The following is a 12,173-nucleotide window of genomic DNA, read 5'->3' as shown; positions in this document are numbered from 1 at the left end:
CCAAATCTATGCCTACTACCCAATACATAACAAATTATTTTATGTATTTTGCATGTGAATGATACCTAGATGTGTTCTCCTACCTTTGTCATGGGAAAAATACAATATCTATGGGATTCTTGCCTTGGTCAGCAAGGGTGCTTCAGAAGCAAGCTCTGAGTCCCAGCAGCACCAGCCATGGCACTCCATCGCCTGACTGTTGCAGGAGGTGTGGTTGAAGGAAACCACTGTGAATTAATCAGGACTGAGACTATCAACACAGAACTTTATTTGGTTCAGCAACAGAGTGATGAAATGACATTCTTCTCTCTTTAAACTCCATCTCATCTTCTTGTCTGTGCACTCGGGGCTGCTGAGAGGGGCTGGTGGGGTTACTGTGCCTGCTGTGGGGGCACTGCCTCATTCTTAGGAGCTGCTCCAGCCCCTGCCTCCCGAGGATGGACCTGGTACACGCAGGACTTTTGGAGCCCCTGTAAATATAGCAGAACTCTGTTAATCTGATGTTAGCATTCAATGAAAGAAAAAACGAAGTTGACAAGGTGAGACTTTAAGAACCAATAAACACTGGTTCTTTGTTTACAAATACAGATAATATTTGAAAAGATTTTAAACTCAGGCTCAGAAGCATGCAATAAAGTGATGGCAGTGGTGCACACACGCACAGGTGAATGTAGCGTCGAAAGCCCTCTCTTGTTTCTCCAGGCAACATCACAGTACAGGTTATAAAATGTACATCTCCTTCTCATGATAAGGCAATGGAATTTTAGTAGCAAAAAGATGATGTGATTATAAAGTAAGGTCATGGAGGCATTTCCTCATTTTGTTTCTTCATTTTGTCCCGGAACAATTTGTATCACATCTTGTGATATTCCTTTACTGATTATTAAAAAAGGGGAATTTCTTAGCAAGTCTGCCTCTATATTTCTTCCTCTGTTTTCATATTTTTCATTAAACTCAGATCTGTTGAAAACGAAGGATTACTCATTCTAGCCTCAGCAAAAACAGAAAACTCTGAGTCTGTTGCAAAGAATAGTTAATGAATAAACAGAAAATGTTGACTTATGAGAAACACTCTTACTGAGAAAGAAGATTATTAGACTAGCTTTGTCAAGTGGGCATAATTATATGGTATAAAATAGCCCATTTTAGGAGCTACCTATGACCCAGCAATTCCACTCCTAGGGATCCACCCAAAGGACACAAAAACATTGATTCAAAAGAATACCTGTACCCCTATGTTTATTGCAGCACTATTTATAATAGGTACAATGTGGAAACAACCCAAATGCCCAAAAATAGATGAGTGGATCAAGAAGATGTGGTATATACACACAATGGAATATTACTCAGCATTCAAAAAAGATAAACTGATGCCATTCACAGCAACATGGATGTAGTTAGAAGGAATTATGCTCAGTGAAATAAGTCAGAAGGAAAAAGAAAAATATTGGATGGTTTCACATATAGGAGGAATTTAGGGGAACCAAATAAGACACCAGTGTAAAAAAATAACAGTACAAAACACAACAAAAAAAAACAGACAATTAAAAATCAGAGACATCCTGCAAGGGAGGAGGAGGGAGAGGGGTCAGAGGGAGGGAGGAGCACAGGGGACTGAGGTGATGGTAAAGGACTGCATTGGTGATGGAAAGTCTATGGGGACTACACATGAGGGCGTGGGGGGAATATTGTTTAAAAATGAACAATGATGTAAAAAAATAATAAAATAAATAAAAATAATATAGGTCATTTTAGAAACAGATGGCAATTCATTGACTTCCCATTTTCCTCCCTCTGACCAGTCTCTCTTTCAATTGTTCTTCTTTGACTTTTGGAGATTATTATTATTTACCCAGTAAGTTCACCATTCAGTCTCTTGACTTCTTTTATTTTCTCATGTGTCAGGGACTAGATGCCAGTTTATTTAGATTGTCAAAATCAGTGACGTTCCTTTTAAGGTATAGGTTTGTTATCAGAAAAGAAAACAGACCATAAGGCATATTCATTTGTCCATTTTCTGTGACAGTAGGAAAATGTGTGAGGCAGACTCAGAAAGGACTTAGCTTTCAGTTTTGCGTTGTCTATAGAGATCAAGTGTCACCATTGTAAATATCACTAGGCTGTTTGAAATTTTATGGGTTTGGTGCATCATATCAGGATATTGGGACAATGGAGGAAGAAGGTGATAAAGTGCAAAAGAAATACCCATGGCAGCATTAATTATAGAGTGCATCAGAGAGATCAAAATCATGAAATTCTTTCATTTCCACAGCTGGATCATTCCATTAACTGGCTTCCAGGGGCACCCAGGACATTTGGGAGAAGTGTTTCTGGAAATCAGATATCAGGCTAAAGGAAATATCAGGTTGTACCTGGATGTTGGGAGCCAATCATCATCACTCTCCGTGGGAGCTGGTGATGGATTAGGCATCAATGCTGCAAAGAGATCTGAGTCCTGAAAGTCAGCAAAGGTGACTGCTTGGCCTAGGGAAGGTGGGCGTTGGCCCTTCTGTCTTGTAGAGGTGTAGTGCTGTCTTCAGAAGAGGTTGCCAAATGCTCTGTTTTCCTTCCTTTGTGCTTTCCATTGCTTTTGTTTTTATTTTGTGTTTTCCATGGCCATGACCATGTTCAATGCCCATGGCCATGACCCCTTTGATGTTCAACACCAAAGCCATGATCCCTTATGTGCCCATGGCCTTGGTCATGCTCATGTTTATGGCCATGACCAAGGCCATGTTTTATTTGTTCTTTATGGGCCCTGCCATGCCCACGAGTGTGTTCTTGGCTTTTTTCCTGAATACTGTCATCTCACAGGTTTCATGGAAGTGTGGGGTGAACTTACAGTTGTTTCTTTTCTTTCATCCATCATCACCAACAATCGAAAAGGTGAAAAACCTGGAGGCCTTTTCATCAACTTAATCTAAACAGAAATATTAAGATGAATTAAAACCACACTGTCAATGAAGAAAGAAGGGACAAGACCAGGCAAGGCTAACTCAGTTACAGGGTGCATGTCTTTGCCAGATTTTAAATACTGTATTTTTATTCTGGACAGTATGGGATGAATAATATCTTTTCTATTAACTTTAATTTGTAGACATTAATTACTGTTTTTTAATAATATACTAAAACAAGCTGGGGAGTCTTTATTTCATCTGGAAAAAAATATATAATATCAGTGTAACTTTCAAGCCTCTTTTATATAAATCTGCAACACATTATTAATTGATACAATTTCTATTGCCAAAATTACTGCTTTCATCCTGAAAGGGACTATGAGTTGAATATATAGGTATCACATATCCACAAGTACTTTGTTGGAGTGAACACTTCAAAACACGTCCACAAGCTTGCCATGCAGTCTTTGACTATATTTATGTTAGACTATGTATAACCTACACAGACCAAAAAAAAATCAGCAAAAAGTAAAAAGAGGCAATTTGTATTGAAGATATGGATTTGTGGATTTATATCCTATACTGTTACTACCTGTGTGGTGTTTAAGGCAGGGTTCAGTGGTGTAAAGAGCACAGTCTTTGGAGTCAAACAAGTTGGACCCTGTAGTCGTGGGCATCATGGCAACCAGGGTGGAGCCTGGTTTGATCTGGATTTGAATCCAAGCACCAACTTCACTTTTTCCAATTGCACTTTAACAATAACAGCATCTTTCTTGTAGAGTTTTCAGGAGGAAAATGTATTTGAAATCCTCAGGCCAGAGCCTAGGACTGAAGATGCACTTGGTAATGTCATTATTTACTGTAGGAGCTCAGATCTTTCTAATTTTTAGTGTCTTAAGAATGAATTCTATTAAAAACATTAAAAAGTGATGAAAAATAATGCTTTTTATACTTGAGTATAGGTATGATCCCCTGGGGATGGTGTCAAAATGCAGGTTTTGACTCAGAAGATGCAGTATGGGGGCTGAGATCTGCAATTCTCCCAAGCTGCTTAATTACAAACAGAGGGCAGTGGAGTCCTGTGCCTCACCTCAGGCACCACAGGAAGATGTATGTATAGCACCCCACAGCAGGGTCTGCACTGTACGAGGAGAGAATCTATCTCGCCCTGGACACTGGCAATGTGTGGGAAATATTAAGAGGAGCTGTTTCTCATTTCCAGCCACAAACAGAGAAACATGAGATTTCTTCGCATTTGTAAAAAATAATGACCCAATTCATTTCATTAATAGTTTAGGTTAAGCCTCCAAATATGACTTTTTCGAATGAGCCAAGATGAACCCAAGATGACTATAAACATAATCATACCTCTGTGTTTGGATCACACTTGACAGTCGTTGTGGTTTCGTTCATCCAAGGTCTCATGTAAACATTAGCATTACAGATTAGAGCTTGCTATCAAGAAAATAGAGGCCAAAAGAGTAATTCATGAGATACTTAACCAAGTTTGAAACATCAAATAAGCTTCCAGGAAATAAGTAGACAATTGCATTACTGCTTACCCCTGGTTCTTTGGTCTCACAACTACTGGTGAACTCTGTATTACTTTCCTTGGAACATGTGGTTTCCCTGGCCATGAATTCTATTCTGTAGCTCGTTCAGCCACCACCTGGAAATTAATTAGCATAACGTAGGTATACAGCTTAAATAAAATTGTATCAAACATCTGCTTCTACTCTAAGGACTAAAAAGAGAGAACACTGACATTTTGATTACATGCTAATTAGGAACTATAACAAATCATTCAAATGTCTGACAGCAAAACTTCTGGCTTATATGCATGTGTGAAATATTTTACTATTGGCTGGTCCTATTTCTTTTCCCAATGGGAAAAGAAGAGCAGGATGTAATGTTAATAATTTTCTGAGTTTCATTGTTCAACAACTACAAAATTCACAGGTAATTCAAGGTTCAGGTTGTACTGGAATCTAAAAGGAGTAGGAAGAAAAACTTAAAACATTTTCTCTATACATGACTTGTCTTGCTAAAAGAATCAGAAAAAACAGTCTCACTATGGATATTATGTTAATTAAATGACATGATTAGGAAAACTCTTTGGGTTTTCAGTTTTGCTTCTCCCCAATTTTTTTTTTATTAGAAAACTATTTCCATTGCCAGTGATAGTTTAAATCATTATACAATGGTGTTTTCCATCAAGCAATGTGTGGTCCAAGTTCTTTTCTTCTGTTTTGGAGGGCCTTAAAGAAGCACACAATTTATTTATTGTAGAAATTAAACTCATTGTGTTTTAAAAATACTCTGATTTCAACAAAATCACAACTGTGATATTTTCAACATTTAATAATGGTATTCCTCCATCTCTTACATACTTGAAAAAGGCACTTGATAAAATATTTTGAAATTATATTTTTTAAAGTTAGCTGATATTACCCAATTCTACAACAAGTTATTGAGCACTTGGTGCAGGATTTAAGTTTGTGTGTGTGTGTGAGAGAGAGAGACAGAGACAGAGAGAAAGAGAGAGAGAGAGAGAGATTAAAAACTCCTATTTTAGAATTCTAGACACCCTGAGTCAGAAGCATGAAATTTTTTAGTAAGATTTTTTGTTCCAATTATAAAGATAAAGATAATGTTGGTTTGGTCTAACAGCTGGTTCTATTTTGATTACTTTTTTTCAAGCCTGTATTTAAGGAAACCAATTTTGAGGTTCTATAATAGTAATCTGCCCACATCACATTAGGCTGCTGGAGCTGGAAGGGATTTGGGCTCCACTCAACCAGCCACTTCTGCTACAGATGGGACGACTAAGGCTGTGTGAACCTGAAGGACAGTCCCGGGGCATCCAGGATGTGAGTGGTTAGATAACTGATAGAGCTGGGTGTCCTGAGCCCCAGACCAGGGCTCTCCTTATCCTCTGCTGACAGGTGTGGAAGACAGAGGACATCCCAGAGGTTACCCCAGACAGGGAGATTGGGGGAAAATGACATGGATATGAAAATGTGAAGAGTCTGGGTAATAACAACTCACTGTTGTGACTGAGCTCAGGGTGCTAAGTATGTTACAATGAGAGATGAATCTAGAAAGGCATAAAAAAGTCTTCCTTTTTCTAGCCCTGAATTTGATTAATCATGTAACAGCTACTAGTATTTATATAGCACTTGAGAGTTTAAAAAGTGATGACCACACATCCCTTATTTGATCATCACCGCAGACTTTACAGATAGAAAATGGAGAGTCACTTATTCAGGATCACACACCAAGCTTGCAGTAATACTATGATGTGAACTTCAAATCTTTCAAATTTCATTCATCAGCTCTATTATTTCCCAATCCAGAATCAAGATCTTCACACAATTAGTAAGCAATTTGCACACATACTGCATATTAACTTCATTTGTAGCATAATTAACAGACCTGGGCTGTGGCTTTTTTCACATTGTCAATCTTGAAATAGAAAGTTCCATTATTTTCTGCGTTCAGCTTTTTGATGGAAAGATTCAGAACCTCTTTCAATTCTGGGCTGTCAACAGAGATCTCTTTGGGACAGCCTTTACACGTCACGGGAGGAAAATTCAGCGCTGAAAGAATCAGGTTTTAAGTAAGTGTATACACAGAAGGAGCAATCTAGCCTTGCACCTGTCCCATTCATGATCCAGTATCCATTTACAGAGGGTCGTGTGGCTGCCCAAGGGGTGAGTAGGTGGAGGCTGACTTTCTGGCCTTTGCCTGCTGCTTTCCTCTTACTTCTCTCCTCTGAGCCCAGGGTATTTAGGGAATCAGCCAATCAGAAGGTCTTAATGCCTCAACCAAAATGGTGTGCTTTTCATAACTTATATTTTTGTTGGAGATTGTCAAAGGCAATTAATTCTTAACTTAAAGGGATCACTCTCTAATGGGAAAATTTTAAGTCCTTTGTTCCTGGTGAGCTGGCAGCTTCAGGAATGCTACTTACTGTGGAGTCCATACAACTATCTTGCAGGTGGGATAAAAGCCAGCTCTTGGTATAGAAATACTGACTTGATCATAAACTCAACCATTTTCCTGATTATAACATGGAGAGAGAAAAAAAAAAACTTTAATTGAGAGGATTTTATTCTGAGCAGTTAAAAAATGTGGTCAGCTTTACCTAACTGAATATCCCAGGGCTTAGGGACATCTCGTAACAAGGAGGCCCAGCAGGCTCAGAGACAGAAAGTTCCCCTTGTGGCACAATATCCCTTATGGACCCCTGGGCGAGCACTCTCAGTTCCCTGCTGCCACACAGCTGGACAGAGATGGGGTTCAGTATTGTCAGAAGGGTTGAGATGAGGTACAGTGTCCTCAGCAGGCTCTGTTGCCACACAGACTTTGTGGCATAGGATGGAAGCACATATCACAGCTGCTGTGACATGATCAGAGTGGTGTGGCTCAGCACACACTACTGAAGCACCAATGTGAGTTCTCTCATACCTGGAGAAGTCTCACACTTCTGTATGAGGGAAGTAATTCTTTGCGAAACGTCCATGGATGCTTTATCTGTGCATTCACCGATATCCTGGTTTTAAAAAAGTACACAAGAGCATAAGTTAAAAAATGTTCTTAAGAAACTTTATACAAGTAGTGAAATAAATTTACTAATAAATTAACTTTACAATCTTTGCATGGAAAAAAAAAGTCTAGTTTTCAGAAGAATAAGAAAGTTATGTAATTGCATCAAAACTAATAATCAACACATATACATAGAAATATGAAATAAGATGTCAGGAAAATCTAATGTAGAAATAATAACCATATAAATGAATGGCAACATTTTCATTTAGAAAGGCAAAGACTTTCAGATAAGTTAAAAAAAATCAATTGTTTAACTTTAGGAAAAATATCTTGTAACAAACCATAGAAATGATCTGTGACAGGCTCCCCGGTGGCGGAGCAGTTGTGCACTGGGCTGCTGCAAAGCTGCCCACAGCCTCTGCAGTGCTGGTTTGATCCCCAGCAGCAGGGGAGGGTCCCACATGGTGTGCAGACCTCTCCTGCGGTCTTTGCTCCCCAGTATTGCACTTCGCTAGTCTGCCTGTTCTGTTCCCTGCTCTGGCTCTGGTGAATTCTCTCACCCTCCGCGCTTCTGACTGTACCCAGTGCTTGTAAATAAATAAACAAAAATAAAATCTTTTTTTTAAAAAAAGTCTCTTTTTGCTGTGCAGAAGCTTTTTACTTTGATGTAATCCCAGGTGTTTTTCTTTGCCTTCACCATCACTGCTTTGGGTGATGAGTCTTTAAAGATGTTTTTGAGATGTATGTCTTGTAGTGTTTTACCTATATTTTCTTCTATATATTTTATGGTTTCAGGACCAAAACAGAGAGACACCCCACTGATTGGGAAAAAATGTTTGCACTCCATCCAACTGATAAGGGACTGATCACAATGATATACGAGAACTCACATGGCTCAACAAAAACAAAATAAACAATCCAGTCAAGAAATGGGCAGAAGAACTTAAAAGACATTTCTCCAAAGAGGAAAAGCAAATGGCCAACAGGCATATGAATAAATGTTCAACATTCCTTATAATCAGGGAAATGCAAATCAAAACCACACTGAGATACCATCTTACACCAGTAAGAATGGCACATATCAAAAAAACAAGCAACAACAAATGTTGGTGAGGATGCGGTGAAAAAGGAACTCTCCTACATTGCTGGTGGGAGTGCAAACTGGTCCAACCATTGTGGAAAGCTGTCTGGAGGTTCCTCAGTCTACTAAAAATGGAGCTACCATACGATCCGGCAATTCCACTCCTAGGGATCTACCCAAAGGACACAAAAACAGCGATTCAAAAGAGCACCTGTATACCTATGTGCGGCAGTCTGCGCTACCCATGCTGTCTCTTGACAAGGTCAGGCATTGGGGGAGATCCTGAGAAGAGGGGAGTCCCTGTGCTCCCCAGAAGAGGGAAAATTGTACTTCCCAGAAGAAGGGAGTTCTTGCACTTCCCAAGATCTGAACTAGGGAGTCTCCATGGCAACGTGCTAATGCTCTCCTCTTTGTTCTTGGTTAATGCTCAAGTAAGTTAGTTATTAATTGGCTTGTGAAAACCCAATTCGGACCTAGACGTTAATTGATTTATTGTTCTTACACTTGAATCAGTATCAAAGAAAGTACAAACTGCTAAAGGTATAGTTAGGAAAGAAATGTTTTGGCCCTGAGAACTATGGAAACAAGCCGCCCTGAACCAGCTGTGCTTGGAAACCGTAGCCTAAACAGGGGGTATCATGTTGGGCAGCAGTACATTTCCCGGTGTATGCAAAAGGTCAATAGTTCACAGGCCATGTGGAGGTTAGGAATCTCTAGTTAAGAGCTAGACTTCAGTAGAACTAACATGGATTTGATGAGTTGCTTTAGGCCACTTTGAAGTAATTGAGTGCTGAGGAGATAGGTTTGATTTTTAGTAATAGAGAATAGAATAGAATTTTACGCCCACTAGGAAACTAGGAAAATTCAATAGAATGCTTAATCGTTGCAAATGTTGTGCTGTCTTATATAATTGATCATGTTAGAAAATTAGCTGTACCTAGGAAACTAATTGTTCCTGATGTTTTTTGAGGTAACCAAAGAAATGCCCTTTTGGTATGAGACCAAGGGAGTCTGCTACATGTTCATGAGAAAATATGCATTGATTGTCTTTGCTCTGCTTCAATGCTTATGCTGATGTAATCCCACTGCTTGCCTTAAGGTATAAATAAAGACCCACTGAGACCCTCAGCAGGAGATATTTGCACTAGAGAGAGTGTCAGTGTCTCCTTACTACCTCATTCCAATTCCCCTCAGCCCTCCAAAAATTTCAGAAAATTTCACGAAGCTGTCCTCTCCTTTCTGAGATCCCTGACACGACATCTACCTGGAGCTGGTCTCCAGCACCTATGTTTATTGCAGCACTATTTACAATAGGTAAAACCTGGAAACAACCCAAATGCCCAAAAATAGATGACTGGATCAAGAAGATGTTATATATATACACAATGGACTTTTATTCAGCAATCAAAAAGATAAACTCATGCCATTTGCAGCAATGTGGATGGAGCTAGAAGGAATCATGCTCAGTGAAATAAGCCAGAAGGAAAAAGAAAAATATCGGATGGTTTCACTTATAACAGGAATATAGGGGAACCAAATAAGACATCAGTGTAAAAAAAATTATAATAACAGTACAAAACACAACAAAGCAAAAACAGACAATTATAAACCAGAGACATCTTGCAAGGGAGGAGGAGGAGAGGGGTGAGAGGGAGGGAGGGAGGAGCACAGGGGACTGTGGTGAAGGTGCACAGGTGCCTTGGGGAAGGAAATTCTATGGGGACTCAATACTGAGGGGTGGGGAAACAAATATTGTATAAAAAAATGTAAAAAATGATAAATGTTAAAATAAAAAAAATGGGAAAAAAAAAAGGAAATGATCCGTGAAAGTTCCTTTTGGTACAAAATGGATGGATCTTGAGGTGATTGTGCAAAGTGTAATAAGTCAGAAAGTGAAAGATGGTTTCACTCACTTGCAGAATACAGATACAGAAAAAAAAATGAGAAGTATGGGCCTCCCCGTGCACAGTGGTTGAGCGCTGGGTTGCGAAGCTGCAGCAGCCTCTGCAGCGCCGGTTCGATCCCGGCTGCTCCCCACCACCGGAGAGGGTCCCACATGCGCGCAGACCTCTCCTGCCGCCCGCTGCTCCCCTCAGCAGTGTACTTCGGTCCTTCTGCCTGCTCTGCTCTCCGCTCTGCTCTGAGAATTCTCTCACCCTCCCGGCTTCTGACTGTATCCAGTGCATGTATAAACAAAAAAAAAAATGAATAAATAAATAAATAAAACATGCCTCTATTAAAAAAAATAGTTTAAAAAAAAATGATGAAGCACAACAACATTCTTAGGCTCTGTGAAAAATGTACTGGCTACTGGAGTGGGAATGGAGAAGCGATGGTTGAGGGACAGGAAGGGGATCAGACATGGGACTGGAGCCTTGTTGGCAGGTGAGTGAGGCATGTGCACCTAGGGACGTGTCAACTGGTACTCCCAAATTATAACTATGCAAACCATTTGTAAACCAATAAAATAAAAGCTATGATATTAAAAAAGAATATCTTAAAGAATAATATACTAGGATAAAGGAAACTTAAAGCAAATACAAACAAAAAAGGAGCAGAGTACTATTAATACTGGGAATAATAAAATTCAAGGTAGCAAAATTTCATGAAAGTAGTGAAAAGATTAATTTATTCTTTTAAAAGAGACAGTCCAGAAGTATGGAATCAAAATAAAGTAGAAACTATAAACTTTGTGAGTTTAAATGGATAAAAATAATTGCGTAGGAGATTTTATATATGCTATTAATGAAGGAAGGCCAATGATAAAAAATACGGTTATAAAAGAGTTGAATAACATAATAAACATTTATTTAAATGGTACTTTCATATAATATACAATTTATAATACTTTTATAGCTAGGACAAAATAATTTAATTCACCTTTACATTAGGTTACAAGAAAGATTGGTTTTGGAGATATAAATATCAGACCCATAAGTCGCATATAAATTTACTTTGAAGCTATGGCTGTGAACAAATGATGGCCTTGGAACAAAAATAGAGGACAGAGCTTTCATATGAAACCACTACGGGAGAAATGTCATCTCAAAATGTGTGTGGAAGGGAAGAATGCTGAGCTATCTGGTATTCTCTTGGGAAAAATCAGTTGGCTCCCTCAAACAAAATTAATTCCACATTAAATTTAAAACTATTTCTGAAAACTTTGACAAACAGAAAGAAACTAAAATAACTGCAGAACAAATGGTGGAAGAATTTAGAAGGAAAATATCAATAGATTTGGTGACTTATAAACAAAACTATTTGTGAGTCAGTAGTATTGTAATGTAAACTAAAGTGTAAATAACTGAGGACATACAATAAAGCACTGATACCTTTATAATATGAATGCTATTTTTCAATTATTCAGATTTAGCTCAGTTTACTTTATAATTGAATGACTATAATTTTTGTATACAGTTTTTGTTTACTTATAGCCATTTATTATGTCACAAAACTTAATTTTTTTGATTAATTAATCAACCATAAAACTTAATTTTTAATGGCAGGACCGTCTTCTATTGTATGGATATACTGTCATATACTTAGGCATTCCATAATGTTGAAGGAATTTATTTCCAATGTTTTCCTAAAAAATAACACTGAAATTAACATCTTGCAGTACAGATCTCTCTCTCTCTCTTTTT

At 38.4% G+C, this 12,173-nt stretch overlaps 1 protein-coding gene and 1 pseudogene across 1 annotated transcript in view; one reads left to right on the top strand and one right to left on the bottom strand.

Moving 5' to 3' along the window:
• Positions 1 to 2,216: 2,216 nt before the first annotated feature.
• On the bottom strand, positions 2,217 to 4,536 carry LOC119258082 (kininogen-1-like; annotated as a pseudogene).
• A 6,354-nt stretch (positions 4,537 to 10,890) lies between these two features.
• Positions 10,891 to 12,173, top strand: part of LOC119258081 (lipoma-preferred partner-like) — a 28,632-nt gene continuing 27,349 nt past the window's right edge. Inside the window, exon 1 of the mRNA XM_037526589.1 lies at positions 10,891 to 10,914. Coding sequence (XP_037382486.1) covers positions 10,891 to 10,914 — 24 coding nt within the window. The remainder of the gene's footprint in view (positions 10,915 to 12,173) is intronic.

This window comes from Talpa occidentalis, unplaced genomic scaffold (assembly GCF_014898055.3).
Source record: "Talpa occidentalis isolate TD23 unplaced genomic scaffold, MPIMG_talOcc4v2.1 talOcc4.4, whole genome shotgun sequence".
Taxonomy (NCBI): Eukaryota; Metazoa; Chordata; class Mammalia; order Eulipotyphla; family Talpidae; genus Talpa; species Talpa occidentalis.
This window is presented reverse-complemented; position numbering and strand designations above follow the sequence as displayed.